Raw genomic sequence first — 19,963 nt, 5'->3', positions numbered from 1 at the left:
CCCTTCCGTGAACAAGCCTCTCACAGGAAGGGCTGCAGTCTACCTCACTGGAGGGAACAAGGCTACAGATGAGGATTTCAATGTCTGAGAGGTAAAATGTGCTCCCTTTCCCCTCTCTCTCAAGCTCTGGCATTCTGGGATTCGGGCCCCCTGTGCCATGCTTCCATTACTGTACAACAATGGGACTCAAGGAGTTTTGATGACACAGAGTTAAATGACTGAGATCAACTCGGAGGGAGTCCCTAGTGGTGACTGTGAGTGTCTGTCCTTGGCCCTGTTCCATTCAGCATTTTTATCAATGGCTTGGGGGGAAGCACAGATGGCTTATCCTGTGTGTGGAGATGATGGATGACAGAACCAAGATTCGAGTGACCTCAGCGGCTGGAGTGATGGAGAGGAAAACAGCAAGACGAAAGTAGAACAGCGAATTTCAATGTGATGTCCTGCACTGACAACACCACATGCGTGAATATAGGATGGGGGGACCCGAGGTTTGAGAACAGCTCACTTGCAAGAGTCTGGGGGTTCAAAGGGGGGGAGGGGAGGAAGAGGAGGAAACCACAGTCTGCTGAGAAACAGAAACTGAGGCAGGACCTAAAAACATTCTTTCTGACTTCACAAATGAGGGTAATGTTCAGAGTAAAAGACGGGGATGGTCCTGCCAGCCTCTGCTGCACTTAATTTAGGAGGAACACTCATAAGCTAGAGAATATCTAGGAAGGCCAGAGAGGAAAGGGGAACGGAAACCATATTCTTCTGTGAGGGAGTGCTGGTGGTTGGAGGAACTGGGGATGTTCAGCCTGGAGAAGAGTGAGAAAAAAGGCTGTCCAGTGGGGAAAAAAAATGAGTTTCACAACCACAAAAGAGTTCAAGCAAGGGCACTTAGGTGGTTCAGATACTTAGTATAGATTCTAAGACACATGGTAAAGGTTTAAAAAAAAGTTTAAGAAGAGACCCGATTTGTCAGGAATGCTGCCGCATCTCTAAAATCTGTGATTCTGTCAACCAGGACTCCCCATTTGCTAATTCTAGTTGGTATTTTCTCGCCTGTTTTCAAAGCAGTATGGAATGGTGGGAAAAGTGCTGAACTGGAGTTAGAAGTCCTAGTTTTGGCTCTGTTAATATTTACTTGTGTTACCTGGAAAGACATTAACTAAGTTCTCCATGCATTTCTAAAATGTCAGTTGAAACACTAGGAGATATATAGTTTTCTAAAGGAGTTATTTTAGAGAAGGGAAAAAAAACACATTTGGAAGGGAGAAACCAAGGAGACTAATGAGGTTAGATTTATAGAGTAAGAAAGAAATGAGTGTCCCAAACTTTTTGGCTTGAGGGTCAGAAAGGACGGGGGGCCACTAGCAGGAAGTGGGCAGAGGAGGAGTGTGGGTAAAGTCTCAGACATCTAATTTGCACCTTGCCCTACTGATTAGAAAGAGAAGCCCTAGAAGTATCGGTAATGATGGCACCTTAGTTAATGTTTCAAAAGGAAAAGCCTTAATTACTTGGCATTCACATTTTAATCTTATTTATTAATTGAATACTTATTCCCTCTAGAGATGGTTACAAGCAAAGAAAATAAGAAACAGCATATGGTTGAGAAAAATCCTAGATTTGTTGGGAGTCTGAGGGTCTGAGTTCAAATCCTTTCTCTGCCATGAACTATTTCTGCCACTCTGAGCAAATCCCTTCATCTTTCTCAATCAGTTTCTTCACCTGAAGGACCTTACCTGGATGGCTCCTACAGTCCCATCCTTTTGAAATCCTATGATTCTGTAGTTATCTTATTCAGGAGACACAGTGGATAGAGTACTGGGCCTGCAGTCAGGAAGACCTTGATTCAAATCTGGTGACTATGGGCAATTTTCCTTAACTTAGTATGGGGATAATAATAGCACCAACCTATCAGGATTTTTGTGAAGATCAGAGATACCTGTAAAGTGTCTGGCACATCCTAAATGCTATATAAATGTTAGCTATTATCAGAATCTGTAAAATGGGATAAGAGTAACATTTACCTTGCAGGGTTGTGAGGACTAGAGATATTTATAAAGTACTTAGCACAATGCCTGGCTCATAGTAGACTCTATATAAATGCTTGTTCTTTTTTCCTTTCCCCTTTCTTCCAAATTTGACTAAAACTGTTCCTGAAGACTATTCCTAGCTAGAACTCTAATAACCTGAATTTAAAATGTCAACTTTATGAGTTCTTTGCACATGAAAAGCAAAGTTTGCTGCTGTTTATAAAACCCCCATCTAAGAGGGTAGAGGAGAGGTGGTGTGTATTTTAATACATGTCTAAACTCAAATTGAGTCTGAAAAAAAGAATTATTGGCAGCTGGGGGAGGGGGGTAGTAGTGGATGGAGTGACAGCCCTGGAGTCGGGAGGACCTGGGTTCAAATCTAACCTCAGATTCTTCCTAGCTGTGTGATTCTAGACAAATCACTTAATCCAAATTGCCTTGTCCTAATTGCTCTTCTGCCTTAGTATCAGTTCTAAGATGGTGAAAAAAAAATCAAAGCTGACTTTCATCCTAAAAAGAAATGATTAATATATATTTTTTGAGGAGTTGGGGGTAGTCAAGACCTGTGATTTCACCTCTGCACAAATTTATTGGTGTGGAAAGGCCCTTCTGAAGCAGATGGGTGATCTGTTTGTAACCCAGCCTGAAAGAACAGCCTAGCTTGGTGAGAAGTGTAGAGGCTCAGCCTGGGTCATGCTGCTAGGATGGCTCAGAATGGGCACTTAAGGCCCATCTTCCTTCCTTGGGGCCAGCCTGTCAGTCCTGCTACTGCTCTGCTGAGCCATGGGCTCAGGAGAGGGCATGAATGAACACGTGTAGCCAGCTCTGCACGAAGGGTTAATACCCCAGCACCCTCATTAGTGTCTGGAGCTGAAAGAAACTGACAGCAGCCCCAATGCCAAAAAGCTGCCACCATGTCCGTACCTCCTGCTGTGCCCAAACAGCAGAATGGAGGAGGGAGGAGAGCCTGACCAAGCAGAGTAGTTACAGAGACAGGCTCACTGTTCTAGGGACAAGAACAGCAGGCACTCAGGATTAGCAATTTTTTTTTTTTTGTGAAAGAGCTTGCCTGATCTTGTGCATTTTGTCAGGGGAGTGGGGAGGGCTCTGTCTGTATTCAACCTGTTCTTTGATGGATAAAAACCTACTATAATTATTTCTTAGGATAATAAGTCTGCGAATACTTTTATGATTCGGGAGTCTCATGGAATGTCTAGGAAATCACAAGATCCAAACCTGGTTGAGACAGAATAACTATAGCTGTTTGGGTTGGGGATGACAACGACAATAAAGTAATCCATATTCGATAACTTTTTTTAAACCTTACCCTCCTTCTTTGGAATTGATACTAAGTATTGGTTCGAAGGCAATAGAACACTAAGGGTTGGGCAGCTGGGGTTAAGTGACTTGCCCAGGGTCACACAGCTAGGATTGGACACTGTACTTGAACCCAGGCCCTCCTATCTCAAGACCTAGTTCCCTTTCCACTGATCCACCTAGCTGCCCAATATCTTACAGTTAATCAATTAAAACTACCACTCTCTTAGGAGCCAGGCCCTTCTCACTTGAAATACTGTCTCCCTAAGTGAGCTAAATTGAAAAGTTAGCATTTTTAAATTCTTCCTATAACTTGTTATTTCCCACTTCTTTTGGCTAGGAGTGAAAAAGTCTTCTGAAATAATACATTAAGTAGCAAATACAATCAACATTTCACTTAACCAGAAGCCACAGACCAAATCATATCAATTATCTACTAGATTTCCACCTCCTCATTCCTATAAAAGTTAGGGGGGAAAGCCGCTTGAGTAATCAAAAATAGCATAAAATCCATGTACTTTATCCTACAGAGGAGCACTAAACCACCCTTAGATTCTTGGGCTCAGAACCTACCTTATTTATAGTTCTAATAAGCTTGGTGATCTTATTAGCTCACCCAGATCAGATCAGAACCAGAAAATCAGGGGTGAGTTGCTGCAGGTAGGTATATTTACAGATGCAAGAAGCAACCAATCATTGTAAAGGAGGAGTAGGAGAAACTCTACAAAATATCATAAACTCCTAAATCCCAGCAGTGAAGACCACATTGGTGTAGGGTAGCCACCCTAGGCCTTCGAAGCCAAAGCTGAGATCCGACAGTCGTCTTCCCTTTGGAAAGCTGGCCACTGCCAACGTCTCCTTGCTCACCCTCCACCCCCAGCTGCTTCTGAGTGGGGTCCCTCAAGCACTTTGGAAAGAACAAAAGGGAAGAGGAACAGATGGCATCTCCCAAATCATGCTAGTAATCGTGGTTGTTGCAGCCACAGGAGATCAGATGGGGCTCACCTCTTTTTTCCTTCTGGAAGTGGGAATCTCAGCAGAGACCTCCAAAGGGCACAGAGGAAGGAGCTGGGGGCAGCTGGTCTATGTGCCTGAGCCTACTTGGAATTCCCTATGGGGGTGGAGGGCTAAGCATGCTGGCTAAAGATGAGGTGCAAGGTAAAGTATCACAGCTAAAATCTGGAGCTGGGTCATGTCCTGGCTCATTTAGAGCAAAGGTCTCCCTCTCCTTGTTCCTAGCATCCCCTGGGGCAGGACTACCAGGATTTTGTTTCCTTCTTTCACTTGCTTCCCCTTTGGAAACAGCCACCATTGCCAGATCCTAGGTGGCCTGCCTGCTAACTTCCACCAAGGTCTTACCTGGGAGCTCTAATCACTGCTTCTTCAGATCTCTGCATCTTGCAGAGAAGGGGGTGTGGGGAGGAGGAGGGGAGCTGTGCCAATGCCCTTCCTTCTCTATCCCTCCAGCTACCAGGCCTCCCCCCACAAAAGAAAGGGGCACGTGTTCCTATAGACCCCAAGTGAACTTGGGCTGAAGGCTTTCCTGTGTCTGATCTGGAAGCAGTTGCTACCCCCTAGGGTGGTACAGGGGGAAGAGAGCATCAGACTGAGTCAGAGGATGGGGATTCAAATCTTGGTGGCTTGGACACAAATAACCTGGGGCAAGCCATTTCATTTTTCAATGCTCATTTTCCACCACTATAAAAAAGGGGTTAACCTTGGAAGTCACTCCCATCTCTCACTCTACCATCTTATAATCTGGGGTGGAATCATAGTGTGGCCCTCCGCTCCTGTTTAAATGAGGGGGTTGGACCAGGTGACCTCCAAGGTCCTTGGAAGCTCTAAATTGATGGTTTAAAAGAAAAGTGACTTCTCCCTCCTCCTCCTCTTCCTCCTCTTCCTCCTCCTCCCTGCAGGGGTGATTAAGAAATCTGAGGTTGGTCTGTCACCTCCCAAAGGCCTGCTGGGACCTGCTTTGGGAGGATGAACAACTTGTAAAAGCTGAGACCTTTGAAGCTGGAAATCAATGCATGGGGGCTGGAGGTGGGCAGCTTGGAGGGTCACAGAGCACTGGCCTTGGTTCCTGGGGTATCCAGGGTTTATCTGATTACCTTCAAGAATGGAATCACAAAAGGACGAAGAGGAAAGTTGGTGGCCTCTTGCAGCTTACAATGGAATTCCTCAATGGTCACCGTGGAGTTCTGAAAAGAGGAAGGAAAGAGTTGGAAGGGGACACTCGGAACCCCCCACCCCCAAACCAAATAAGCTCCTTTTGTCCATTCTCCTTTGTCCACTGCTGCTGGGCCACATCGCAGGATTCTAAGACCACGCAGCTGCCTCAAAGGTCCTGTCAGACAGTGCCGCCCCTTGACACTTTAGGAGGCAAGAATTCCATGCCTGAACAGAGACATGTCACTGCAGGATCATCTCTACTGCCTGAGGGGATGAGTGGATGCCAGATGACTCACCACCCCCCACCCCTGCCCCCTGTCGTCCCCTGCCCCAGAGGCAGTCCCCAAACAAGGCCATCGGGACACTTGGGTGGCCAGTGCTAAGCAGCATTCTTAAAAATGGGCTTTTCCCAGACACTCAGAGGAAAAGAGAGGGGGTGAAGAGGAGGAGGAAAAGGAGGAGGGACCAGAGGAAGAGGAGAGGAGGCAAAGGGAAGAACATAGCAAAGCGTTCCTTCTCATATCACAGGTTTGAATGGAATACTCAGAGAAGGCCAATCTTATTTCCTTCATTTCTTGAGCATACAATTCAGCCCAAAGGATAGAGAAGCAAAAGAAACATATTGTCTCCTCCCTTCTTTTCTGAATGTCAGGCAAAAGGTTTGATTTCAAAGCTTTCCAATAACAAAGTGGGGAAAGGCCTATCCACTTCAGTAGAGTTACATCTTCCTATTTTCCTTGCTTTCCCTTGGAAAAGGGAATGCTCTCCCCAAATCTAACTCTTCACTCTTTAGATATCTGGTTGATTGCAGAAGGCACTCAAGTTGCAGGGAGAATCAAAGATAAACTTTTGTTTAAATTCAAGAACGACAGGGAAGGTGAGTAAAACCAGTGGCTGCTGATCCCAAATGTGTGTCTTTTGCTACTAGAAAATGGAAGAGAAAAGATTGTTCATTCACTTACTTCAGCAGCATGAAGGAAAAGGATTAAGAGTATTGAGAATCAAGAAAACTCCTGGCTCTGAGCTTGCTAGCTTGAAGGACCTTGGGCAAGTTTCCTCCTTTGTAAAACGAAGGGATTAGACTAGATGGCCTTTAAGATCCCATCCGGCCTAAATCTAGGATACTATGATCCTAAGCCATAGTATGTGCCTCACAGGATAGGGAAAGTACTCTTTAAATTGTAAATTGTAAAAAAATCTGGCCAGCTGAGCAACATCTGGATATACTGACAGTAGCCTAAGCGAGAGATGCCCAATTCGTTGTCCTGAAGTCTGAGATTTAAACCTCTCCCTAGGTTATCTGAGCAACTGTTAAGTAAAAAGGATAATATCACACACATAATACTTAAAACTTTCAAGGAGCTTTAAGCCCATTAGCTCATTACATTCTTCTTCATTCAGGATGGTTCATTTCTCACTGCTATCTTCGAAGACTCCATGTACTCTCTCCTCACTCCTGCTTCTGAGAACTCCAACTTTCCATCAATACTTTATAGTGTCTCCATCCCCTCAAATTATTTTCTATCTACTTGGCCAATGCAAAACATGACAAAATACACATAGACATGTTTTGTTTCCCCCAAATGGAATGTAAACTTCTGGAAGGTGTGACACTGGGCAAGTCACTAGCTCTTTCTTACCACTCTTTTGCCTTGGAACCAATACATAGCATTGATTCTAAGATGGAAGGTAATTTTAAAAAATTTATTTTAAAAATAAAAATGCTTATTGATTGACTGGTTTTCATATCACCCGAAGGCAGGAAACTAAAGTTTCATCATTCCCATTTTATAGATGAGGAAAAAGAGATTCAGAGAGATTAAGTGACTCTCTCCTCACTAGCAGCTGTCGTCACATAGCTGGTAAATGTCAGAGGATGGAGTGGAGCTGAGAGCTCACTCAACTCTCCCTCTGCTGTTCTTTCTGCTGTATTGTGCTGCCTCTCTAAGAATCCATTTGAAAAGTAAGAGTTTTCCCCCTGGTGCTCTGGATAGAGGCGTACAGGGTCTCCCATCTCTGAACCACACTTTGCAAGCATTGATGAGGAAAATATTTAAGTGGGGGGCTGGCACCAAAAGGATGTGAGACATCAAAGCCCTTCTCCCACCAGCACCTCATCAGCTTTTGTGGAACAGTTGATGACTTACGGATGATGGAAAACCAGTACTGACTTATCTGAAAGCAATAGCAGCAAAGTGGAGGGCCAACTGATCAGTGGATACCAGGAACTCCTGGCTCCCCTGCACCACTATGCTCTGAGAGGACCCAAATGGGAGCATGGCAGCTACAGAAATAATGTGTGCGGGGCAGCTAGGTAGCACTGTGGATAGGGCGCCAGGTCTGGAGTTGAGAAGACCTCGATTCAAATCCAGCCACAGTACTTCCTAGCTGTGTGACCCCGGGCAGGTCACTTAACCCCAACTGCCTAGTCCTTACCACTCTTCTGCCTTAGAACTGATACTTAATATCAATTCCAAGATGGAAGGTAAGGGTTAAAAAAAGAAAAAAAAAGAATGTGTGCTCTGTGATTCTGAGGGAATTGCCTCCTGAGGGGTACTGAGTGGTAGGAGCCCTTGGAGCTGTTCACTGATACTAAGAAGCTTGTAATTTGGAAAATTAGTGTTTTGAGAATTAAAACTGCTGCTCCGTTTTCTCCTCTCTTGTTTGGAAATAATGTCATAGGCATATGACCTAGGAAATAAAAACCTTGGCCTGATTCCGCCAAATGTCAGTCTATTGGGACACTTAAGGAGGAAGAAGAAAAGAGCCCTCAGCAGGTTCATCAAAACTGAAAGAATGCCTGACAAAAAAAATACAATCCGAGGAAAGAGCCTAGTAATTCTCTGATTAGTGCCCTCACCATGAATTCAATCCAAACCAGCAAGTGTTTAATAACGTACCATCAGTCAATCGTGTGAGTTCTGGGGAATAGGAAGAGGAAACAGAGAAGTCCTTGCCCTCAAGGAGTTTACATTCCACATGAGTGTTAGAGAATGGGACATGCATATACTAAGAGAACCCAATGACCCCAGTCTACTGGCACTCTCAAGTTTCTGTCATTCTGGGGCAGAAAAAAAGGGAGTTTAGACAAAAGGACGGAGAGGCAGGCACCGTGGCTGCTGAGGATGGGGATGACTGTCAGACTTACAACCAAAGCCAGGACGAGGGTCCGAACTTTCTCTCCAATCTCCGGGGAAATGTCGTTACCAAACTGCTGGAGGGTCGTTAGAAAGCGCTTCAGTTTACTGAGCTGTCGGGCCCCACAAGTGGCAGGAAGCTGCTGGTTGGTGAGCGATGCGGACGAGGATGGCGCTGGGCCATTGCTGAACCTCTGTGGTGGGGATGGGGCACCATTCAAGGTGGGCGGCGAATGATTAAGCCCATTGGATACTGAAGGGGGACAAAAACAGAGAACCCTCCATAAGGGACTGGCCCACAGGATTCGAGAACCCCGAGGCCAAGCGTGCTACTATCACCGTCTGCCCTTGAGGACCGGGTTGCTGATGCTCCAAACAGCTGAACCCTTGCATGAGGAGAATCAAGATTTCTCCTCCCCTGGTCTCTGCTCCAAATCGTGGCAGACTTGAATGATGGACCATTCTAAGGAAATGCGAGATTTAATAGAGATAAATGTGAAACCCCCCATCCAAGGCCAAGAAATTAACCTCCAAAGATGTGGGAGGCTTGGCTAGATAAAAGTTCGTGTGAAGAAGATAGTCATTTAATGAATCAACGTGACACAGCAGAATCAACAACAATGAGAGAGGGAGGAAGGGAGGGAAAGAGAGAGAAAGAACGCACACACACATCGTCTATAATACTGCGAAGGCAAGAAGATCTGGGTTTAAGTTCTGCCTCTGACAAATATTGGCTGTAGGCTCCTCACCCAAACACCATCTCAGGGTTCTAGACTCTAAAGATGTACCCTCGGGACAGGGAGTCTCTGAACAGTTTCCGGTACCAATCAAAAGTCCAGTCTCTGTCAGTCTGTTTCTAATACTGGGAAACTAGATGTTTGGATATAATTAATTTGCTTCTTACTAATTAAAATTTCAAATCCTAATACCCTTCCCTTATACTACAAGGGAGATTCTACATGCCTTTCAGGATAATTTTCCAGTTGAACACACCACAAAATCAGCTTGATGCTGGAAATGGTTTGAGAGGGAGGCTGGGCCATTGAGAGAGGCAGCCCAAGACTTTCACTAAAACAAATAACAACCTTTATGGAGAATGCCCTCCCTCCTTTCCCAACCCTTTCCTTTTGTTAACATTCTATTCATCCTTCAAGGCCTAGCTCAGATGCCAACTTCATGTAGCCTTCTATAAGCCCCATCTTCTTTCCACTCCTGTCCCAGAGTTGATAATCTCTCCCCTGCCTTTTTGTTTGGTTGTTTTTGACTCTTCCTGGCCCAGTGGACCATAACACACCAGTACTGTCCATGAGGCTTTTATGGCAAATATATTGGAGTGGCTTGTAATTTCCTTCTCCAGTGGATTCAGGCAAATAGTGGTTAAGTGACCTGTCCAGGGTCACACATCTAGTAAGTGCCTGAGGTAAAATTTTAATTCAAGATCTTTCTGCCTGTTTGGTGTTTTAGCCACTGAACCATCTAACTGTTTCCAACCCCCTCCAATGAACTATTCTTCCATCTTATTCATAGATCTCATGTATGGTTTAGGCTTTATTATAGTGAAAAGAACAATGGATTTGAGACTAGAGAACATGGGATCAAATCTAGCTGTGTGACTCTGCACACCTCATTTACCCCTCAGGCCTCCAGTTTCCTCTCCTAAAAATGGGAATTGGTCTAGAGGGCCTCCAAATTGCTTTTCAGCTCTAAATCTGTGAACCTTTGGCTGGTATGTTGGTTTTCCAGGGGTAAAGCTATGGTTCATCATCCAGTAGGTTGCGGGTGTGGTGTGTGTGTGTGTGTGTGTGTGTGTGTGTGTGTGTGTGTGTGTGTGTGTGTGTGTGTGTGATTATTTTGGCCACGACCACTCTCAGAGCTGAAATCAACATTATTTACTGAATGAAAATGGCCAATGGAAATGAAGCCCAGGCTCATCTAGAAAAGATGTAAGGTTTGCAACAAGTATATTATATCTCGTTGAATTGAATATTTTTTATTAGCCTATAAATAAAAATTTTAAATGGGCATCTTTACATTGAAATGTCTTATGTAACAAAAATAAAGTATTTAGGGGGCAGCTAGGTAGCTCAGTGGATTGAGAGTCAGGCCCAGAGATGGGAGGTCCTGGGTTCAAATCTGGTCTCAGACACTTCTTAGCTGTGTGACTCTGGGCAAGTCACTTGACCCCCATTGCCTAGCCCTTACCATTTTTCTGCCTTGGAACCAATACACAGTATTGATTCCAAGATGGAAGGTAAGGGCTTAAAAAATAAATAAAATAGAATAAAACATTTATGGTTGTTTAAAAAAATGAAAAAAAAAAATGAAGCCCTCACTTCTTGCTTCCCTTTCTATGATCTGTTTTTACTGCTTATGTTTCCACTGAAAGGTCGGCTGTCTTTGGAACCCTGCCCTCCTCTCAAGGAATCCCATAAACATCCTCCCACCACCATCACATCACTGCCTCCTCTTCCCAACTCTCTGCTCATCTTCCCACAGGCCTTAGCTTAAAGGATGTCTCTTTGGCAGCCAACTTAATAAAAGCTTATTATGGTCCAGACTTCCCAGATAAAACATACCCACCCCCAAGTGGCCAAACATGGAGATAAAAATGGAAGATATTCATGCAGGCATCTGCAGTCTGGCCTGGCCTCTGAAGTCTAAATACCAGGAAATGTTTATCAGGTAATTAAGGTCTGCTTCATTTCAAGATATACAGCCCTGTTTAGACCAGAAGCCACAAGTCAGTGACTGGTTTTGCTCAGCACTCTCCAGTGGCCTCATCCACCTGGGGCCAAAATCAATGGCTATCTGACTTCAAGGGATCAGTATCTGTCAAAGAAAATGGGCCCTCGGGCTAAATGCTGGCACTGAAAACCTCTGGCTCTTCCTTACTAGTCTCTGCCTCCAAGAGAGCCAACTTGGTGTTCAGTGTGGATGGAACCCTGGATCTAAAGGACAGAGGGTCTGTGCTTGAATCCCAACCTGTACCTCTCTGGGTCCCTCACTTCACCTCTGCCTCAGTTTCTTCTGTACCACTAATCATAGCTAACACTTATATGTACCAGGCACTGTGCTAAATGTTTTATAATTATTATCTAATTAGATGTCCACAATAACCCTGTGAGAGAGGTGTTATGATGATGCCCATTTAACAAGCGAGGAAACTAAGGCAAAAGGAGGTTAGGTGACTTGTCCAGGGTCACATAGCAAGTAAGTGTCAGAGGCCTGACTCCAGGACTCGTGCTCTTACCACTTTACAATTTAGTGGATTAGCTGAGGGGGTTAGATTCACCCAAGTTCCCTTCTGGCTCTAAATCTATGATCCTGAGACATTTTTGCCAAGAGAACATGAATTAGTGGGTTGATGTCCATGTAATTAGCACAGGGCGGCCTTCCTGTTAAAAGTAGGCCCTCCTGTTACCAGTGTAGTCCTAGATATTCTACCAGCAAAGTCCTTTCTGGAACTCCTGCTTAGAGGCCCAGAAATTATATTAAACCAACCTGGAGTGACATGTAGGATTTCCCCTAACACTGGTGACTTTTTTCCCCACAAAAGCAGCACTCCATAGAATTTAAATGTGATCTTTGTGTGACAGAGCTATGGGTATGGGATACTGGAGGGCAGAACTGGGAAGCAAAGGCGTGGAACAGTGTGAGGAACACCCCCACATGCTACTTTTGGGTTCTGGTCATCAGGCAGCATTCTATATGAGGAATGGAAATTCCTAGGTTAAAGTAGATGCGTCACCAGTCACTCAAAAATTCCCCCCTTCCCCCAAACTCTTACCTTCTGTCTTAGAATCAACACAAAATATTGGTTCAAAAGTAGATGGGCAGTAAAGGCTGGGTTGGGGTTAAGTGACTTGATCCTGGGCAAGTCACTTAACCCCAACTTAGCCTTTAGCTAAGGAATATTTGAGGACAGATTTGAACCCAGGACTTCCTGTCTCCAAGCCTGGCTTTACTGAACCACTTAATTCCACAATCTATAATTTTATTAAGCATTGAAGATATCCCAGGCATTGTGTATTCAGGCTTTCCCATTCCACAAAGAGACGCTTCTTCATATCCACACATGACAAACAAAGCTAGTTTAACCAGCAACTGGTGAGAGTCAAGCTACTGATTTTGCAAATCACCCTAAAATTCCAACATTAGGAAGGTGCTGGGAGCCATCAGACCAGAGTCACGCGTGGATATTTGGATGGTGAATATTTGGAGGGCTAAGCATCCTGAAAATCTGAGAGAATCTTTTCAATCAGCCGATTTAGCTCCACTCAAAAGAACCACAAAGTTCCCTAGGCAATAAAGACCACATGGGAAAACCAAACAGAGCATCAGGTGCAGATATACCCAGCATTATGCAAGGCCTGAGAGATAGCACAATGGATAGACAAATCAAGAAGACGCAAGTTAAAATTATACCTCTGCCCCCTACCAACTGGGTGACCTGGGAAAAGTCACCAAACATCTCAGTGGTAGGCCTAATGAGCTCGTTTAAAAAAAAAAAATTCTGACAGCTGTATTTCCATATAATTGGTTTCCTATACATTTAAAAATATTACTCTGAGAAGGAGTCTACTGACTTCATCAGACTGTCAAAGGCAGTCACAAAAAACCCCTGCCCTAAGAGTATGGCGTCCCCCCCAAAAGATACCAGTGATGTACACTGGGAAAGGGAAACCCCTCTAGCAATGAGAGCAGAGGACTTGCTCCTGTCCTTCTCTTCACTCCTGGGTTCAAAAGGTGTCTGACAGAGATAAGAAATAGAAAGGCCAGGCAGCAAGTGTTCTCGGTGTTGCCCTGCCATCCCTTGGCTCCCAATGTTGCATTGAACCAAGAGAGGCAAGTTCCAAAACCAAGCCAGCAATCTCACATGCTGTAGGGTTGAAAGTGCTCGGCCGGGGAACACCAGGGTTGATGGGAGGCCGTGGAGGCATGTTAGGAGGTGATCTTGACTGTAATTTCACATCCAAGGGGGATCCAGGCATCGTAAGCAATCTCTTCTCACCAGCAACTGTGAAAAAGAAAGAGAGGTATGGCTGTCAACAGGTGAAGCATTTTCTTAGATGTATTATAATATCAAGTATTATATACATAATTTACATATTATGCAGAGATATTATACAAATATACAGGTGAGACATATTATAGCTATGAGACACAGCTGTGGGAAAGATGAAAATTTGTCTCAACCAAAGGCTGAGACATGAGAGGCTAACCAATCCAACACTCTCCCTTTTTTTCTTTTTATATGAGAAAACTGAGGCTCTGAGAGGGAAAAGAACTTCCCCAAAAGTCACACAATGGGTTTGCCGCAGAGGAGGGACTAGAACTCAGGTCTTTTGGATCTCAGACCTACAGGGTTCTCTCTTTGCCATTGATATTTGAACTTGACCGTAATGTTCTCTTGAAGGCTAGCTAGAAAGCTCAGATATTTCATCCATTCCTGACAAGTTTTCAACTGATAAAAGGTCTCATTTCTCAAATATATAAAAACTAAGTAAAATTTATAAGAATATAACTCATTTCCCAATTGACGAATGGTCAAAGGACATGAATAGGCAGTTTTCAGACGAAGAAATCAAAACTATCAATAAGTTTCCTAAATCCCTCCTGATTAGAGAAATGCAAATCAAAACAACTCTGAGGTATCACCTCACACCTAGCAGATTGGCAAATCTGACAGTAAAGAGAAATCATAAATGTTGAAGGGGATGTGGCAAAATAGGGACACTAATACATTGCTGGTGGAGTTGTGAAGTGATTCAACCATTCTAGAAGGAAATTTGTAATTAAGCCCAAAGGGCCATAAAGGAAAGTATATCCTTGGATCCAGCAATACCACTACTAGGTCTATATCCCAAAGATATTTTTCAAAATGGGAAAGGACCTGATAATCTTTCAGGATTGAATGCCATGTCAAGGGTGTGCTAGAACCAGCTGGACACTGTTCTCACAAAAGCCAGTTGGTACATTTAGACCTCATAGCTTCTGCAAATGCTACAGATAAGAGTTTGGTTCATTGTTTTATTGATAGTCTAGACTTAGGAGATGAGGAAAATGTTAAGAATGCAAATTAAGCTTGAGAGCGTGTTTTGGATAGCAAACATTTCCTCCTGGGTAAAGGGCAGCTGGTGGCACCATTTTACAGGAAAGAAAGCAACTTGAAGTGAGCTATGAGTGGGGCCACTTCAGAAATCCAGCACGCGCGTGCACACATACACACACACACACTCCGCAGCTCCCTAAATCCATCACACTTACACACATGCACACACAGAGGCACACCCTATAAGCTTCCCAGAATGCAATGAGAATAGGATACCATCGGATTGTTGGAGAATACTCCTTATCATGGAGCTCATTTATAAACTTAAATGAACTGTCCAGACTAAGCAGAAGTCACATCTCCCTCTGGGGTGATTTATAGCAGCTGCCTGAAACCACCACAGGCCCAGACTTTTGAGGATTGCACCAGGGAAAGCTGGATAGGTTTAACCTGACTTGTGGAATTTGGTCTGAGTGAATATAAACCTGATTTTACAGACTCACAGGAAAGGCAAGAGTTTTTAAGCACTGATGTTTTAAAAAAGAAATTTCTTTCTTATTGAAGAATTAGTCATTTACTGATCTACTGTGGCACAGTCAAATGAAATGGATTTCTCTACTAGCAGCAATGCAATGATCCAGGACAATCCTGAGAGTCTTATGAGAAAGAACACTATCTACACCCAGAGGAAGAACTGTGGGAGTAGAAACACAGAAGACAAACATATGATTGATCACATGGCTCAATGGGGATATGATTGGGGATGTAGAATCTAAACAATCACCTTAATGCAAATATCAATAATAGGGAACTGGGTCTTGATCAATGACATGTAAAACCCAGTGGAATTGCTTGTTGGCTATGGGAGGGGGGTGGGAAAGAACATAAATCATGGAACCATGGAAAAATATTCTAAATTAATTTAAAAAAGAATTACTTTGGTTAATAATAGATCAAATCTCCTAATTCATTTATTCACTCACTCATTCATTAGTTCTCTTAAACCTTAGTCTTATGAAATATATATTTTTTAAACCTTTACCTTCCATCTTGGAATCAATACTGTGTATTGGTTCCAAGGCAGAAGAGTGGTAAGGGCTAGGCAATAGGGGTTAAGTGACTTGCCCAGGGTCACCCAGCTGGGAAGTGTCTGAGGTCACATTTGAACCGAGAACCTCCTGTCACTAAGCCTGACTTTCAATCCACTGAGCTACCCAGCTGCCTCTTAAAATATTAGTTTTAAGGCAAAAGAGCAGTAAGTGCTAGTCAATGGGGGTTAAGTGACTTGCCAAGGGTCATACAGCTAAGCAGCATCTGAGCTAGATTTTGAATCCAGGACCTCCCATTTCTAGGCTACCTATCCACTGAGCCACATAGCTGTTCTTTCCTACTTCTTTCGCTTATTTCTGGGAACAAAAAATTCTTCAATTATGTATTGTATTAATCCCTCCATAACTCCATTTATTTGCTGCATTGTCCAGCAAAGGTCAGGCTGGCTGTGGCTAAACATGAAGTTCTCTTTTCCTTAACCTGGAACAGAAGACAATAGCTACTGATGTTTACACAGGGATTTCAGGATTGCAAAACTGTTTTTTATATAATGACAATATCCTATATGGTAGGCATTTTAGATGCTTTTAATCCCCATTTTAAAGATATAGGAACTGAGGCTGGAAAAGGTTTAGTAATTTTCCCAGTAACACAGGTATTAAGAATTTGAGGAGGGAGTCAAATATAGGTCCCGATTATAAAAAAAAAGTGCAAATTGATCCTACCTTATAAGTGATTTTATTCTGTGTTACCACTGCCCAAGTCATGTTTTATCATCTCCAAGTTAAGTTTAGATGTTCAACTTTCATATAAATTACTTATTGTCTCTAAGTTCAATTTTTCTGTGAAATCAACAGTCTGTTCTTATATCAAAGGAAATCTGTTCTCTCTATCCCACTAGTTGTCCTTCAAGCAAGTCTGGTCTATTATTTTTGGCCTTCCAGGAAGTTAAGTTTGTTATCCATGTACCACTAACTAACCTTGCAGGTAAACACAATCAATCAGCCAGGAGGGGTGTTTGCTAGCCCTCAATTTTCAACCAATCATTGTTTTCTCATCTATGATGCTACTTTTTCCCATGATGCATCTCCTTTTGTTTATAAAAATGATCTGTAATGTAAAATCTATATCTGATTACTTAGTTTCAGGAATACGGGAGGTTCAGAAGAAGGGAGAGAATTTGGAACTTAAAATAAATGAATGTTTAAAATTATCTTTTTATGTAATAGGGGAAAAATAAAATATTATTTTTTAAAAGATCAGTTAAGTTCCACTATCAAGTTCATGTTTTGCTAATAAATCCATTGTACTTGGAATGTTGTGCCTCGGTTTACCAAAATTTCAAGAGTGACATCCCCCTTGAGGAATTGTGAGCCAATTCTAGAGGTCTCAATCAATTAATCAACCTGCAATGTTTACTGCCCCTGTGAACCTGGGGAAATCACTTAACTCATTGCTTAACTTACTCTCTCTAAAATAACCTACTCATCTCTAAAATGAACAATGAACGGATTGATTCTTTCTCCTTCTAGCTCAATATCCCTGTGATTCCATTTTTAGTTCTCCTTCTCCCTCTCTCCTCTCTCTTTCTCCTTCCTTTCCTTTTCTTTTTAATTTTAATTCTTATTTTCTGTCTTAGTAACAACTCTTAAGCTAGGAAGGGCATGGACTAGGCAATCAGTTAAGTGACTTGACCAGGATCACACAGCTAGGAAGTATCTGAGAGAGTAATCTCCCATCTTTAGAATTGGCCTTCTCTCCAGAGTCACTTCAGGGGCTCTCATCTCCAGTAATTTCTATCAACTACATTATAATTCCTTCTCTTGAAATAAACACTATTTAAATTCTGAGGTTTTTTCCTCATCTGTAAAATGGGGGCAGTAATACCCATAGTACCTTCATATGTTTTGTTGTGAAGCCCAAATGAGGGGTCATTAAAAGTGCTTTGCAAACTTTAAAGTACTATATAAATGTCATATATATATATGTACATATATATATAAATAAATTAGCAATAATGAGAAAATGAAGCTATTCTGCCTAAGTTCTCAGATTTCCCCCTTCAAACATGATGACCCTTTAGAGCAGCGGTTCTCAACCTCTCCGTTTGTAGCCATGAGAATACATCATGCATACCAGGTATTTACATTCCGAATCACCCTGTAGCAAAATTACAGTTTTGAGAAGCCACCAAGATAATGTTTTGGCTTGGGGTCACGGCAACATGAGGCACTGTACTGCGGGTCACGGCATTAGAAGGTTGAGAGCCACTGCTCTAGAGATTCATGCGAGGAATGCCACTAAACATCAAGTCCCCTGGGTTTCTGGGAGAGAGGCCTGAAAGAGCCTGGTCAGACTGAGGAGGGCGGTACTGGACAAGCCGTCCAGCTCTCCCTCGTCCTCCCCAGCTCACAGGCTGCTTTCTCTGCTGGCCAAGCGCATGAGCCAAATGATGGAGCTGGTGCCTTTCCCTGGGCCTGTGCTCTCGCCGTGCCCTTCAGAGAAGCCTTGACATGTTTCCAGCACATCCATCTGGGGCCCAGCTTTTCTGAGGAGGGGGAGAAGGGAAGGAAGGAACTGACAGTTGTCTCACACTGTTCAGCGTTGTGTGCGCTGTGCAGCAACCTAAAGGGAGTCTTTCCTTAGACCACCTGCCTTCCCCATGCCGGCGCCAAGGGCCTGAGGAGAGCTTAGCAGTTGGACACATTTTCACATTCAGGGCTTGGCAGAAGGAAAAATCCCAAACAGCCCAAATGCAGGGGACTGAAAGCAAGGGCTGCTTTCTCCCCAGTGAAAGCCTCGGTTCCTTTCTGATGTATCTGCCACACCAGCTGCCAGGCTGATGAATCAAAGGCCTGCCACGTGACTCTCCGCTGGCCACAAGCTTTCACCAGCAGATAGGGCAGCAAAAAAATTAATCTCTAATACACGCTACAGTGAAAAGAGCAGCAGATTGGGAACAAGGAAGCCCGAGTACTAGACCTGGCTCTGACACTGGTTTGGCTCTGACCTTGGGGTTAACCTCTTAACCCTACTCAGTTTGTTCATCTGTCTAATGGGGATAATGCCATCTGGCCTGCCTACCTCAACAGGAGCACTATAAGGGACAAAGGAGATGCTGAATGTGAAAGCACTTAAAAAAGAACACAAAACTTAAATTTTTTCCCCTCTTTACAACTTCATTTCCAAATATTTTCCTACCCAGTTAGTCATCCCTTGTAACAAGAATTAAAAAAAAAAAAGAAAGGTGGGGATAGAGGAAGGATACAGGATAAAATCTAGGTGATAAAAAACCAAAAGATATTAATAATATTATTGAAAGAAAAATGAGTAAAAGCATATTTTGGGCTGAAAGGTATTATATTTATCCATGTAGACAAGTGAATGGAGTGAGTATAACTCTAGCTACCAAGAGATTGCTATTTATATGGAGGAGGGGAATGGATAGCAGAATCTGATTCTGGATGATCTCCAGCATCCTGGCCCTGGGACCCTGAGCAAGGTGGGGCAGAACTAGGAGAGAAATAGGCAACAATATCTACAACAATGTAAATGTAAAAATACAAAAAGGCAGCTGAACTCAGATTAATTACAACCACTCATTTTGATCCTGAAGAATAGAGCACAAAACACAGCCCCCTCTTTTTGGAAGGGCGGGGGCCATGGGAGCAGAATGTTGTTTATGCTGTCATTTTGTTGGTTAGGTTTGCTTGGCTGGGTTTTTTTCATTTGAGAGAGAGAGAGAGAGAGAGAAAGTGTGTGTGTGTTCAAGTGGGAAATGAATATGTAATAAAATAAAAACATTTAATAATGAATAATTTTATAAATCAATTTAAACATAAATAATTTAATGTTTATAATGTGCCAGGCATTGTACTAAAAAAAGTCATCAATAAAACTTTAATGTATAAAAACATAAAGTGACCACTCTATAAAAAAAATTACAAGGAGGGAATTTATTCTATTTGGCTTTAATGCTTTATTACCTCTGGGAAACTAACTAGACACTGCCATTTCCCTCTTTATGACTGCCATGTCATGAGCAAGAACAGGGACAGAGTATCTTCCTTCTAATCAATCTATTCAGAAACAGGTATCTTTGACTGTTTCTTCCTTTATTTCTTTTGTCCTCCAAAATAATTTTATTTTACCAATCTTTAATGACTTATAAATTAGGTAATGCCATTCCTTTCAGTTCTCCATCCTCCTAAACT

General features: G+C 43.0%; 1 protein-coding gene across 19 annotated transcripts in view; it reads right to left on the bottom strand.

Annotated features, from left to right (window-relative positions):
• CBFA2T2 (CBFA2/RUNX1 partner transcriptional co-repressor 2) overlaps positions 1-19,963 on the bottom strand; it is a 155,458-nt gene that overhangs the window by 26,079 nt on the left and 109,416 nt on the right. For 13 of the 19 annotated variants that reach the window (XM_016426772.2, XM_007474197.3, XM_016426773.2 and 10 more), the window contains 3 exons: positions 13,524-13,664; positions 8,659-8,900; positions 5,450-5,539 (listed from right to left, as the gene is read on the bottom strand). In XM_016426772.2, coding sequence (XP_016282258.1) covers positions 5,450-5,539; positions 8,659-8,900; positions 13,524-13,664 — 473 coding nt within the window. The remainder of the gene's footprint in view (positions 1-5,449; positions 5,540-8,658; positions 8,901-13,523; positions 13,665-19,963) is intronic. The other 6 variants (XM_056811751.1, XM_056811753.1, XM_007474200.3 and 3 more) reach the window with 1 other exon arrangement.

The sequence above is a fragment of the Monodelphis domestica genome, chromosome 1 (assembly GCF_027887165.1).
Source record: "Monodelphis domestica isolate mMonDom1 chromosome 1, mMonDom1.pri, whole genome shotgun sequence".
NCBI classification, from domain to species: Eukaryota; Metazoa; Chordata; class Mammalia; order Didelphimorphia; family Didelphidae; genus Monodelphis; species Monodelphis domestica.
Note: the sequence above shows the minus strand (reverse complement) of the source record. Positions and strands in the feature narration are given on the sequence as shown.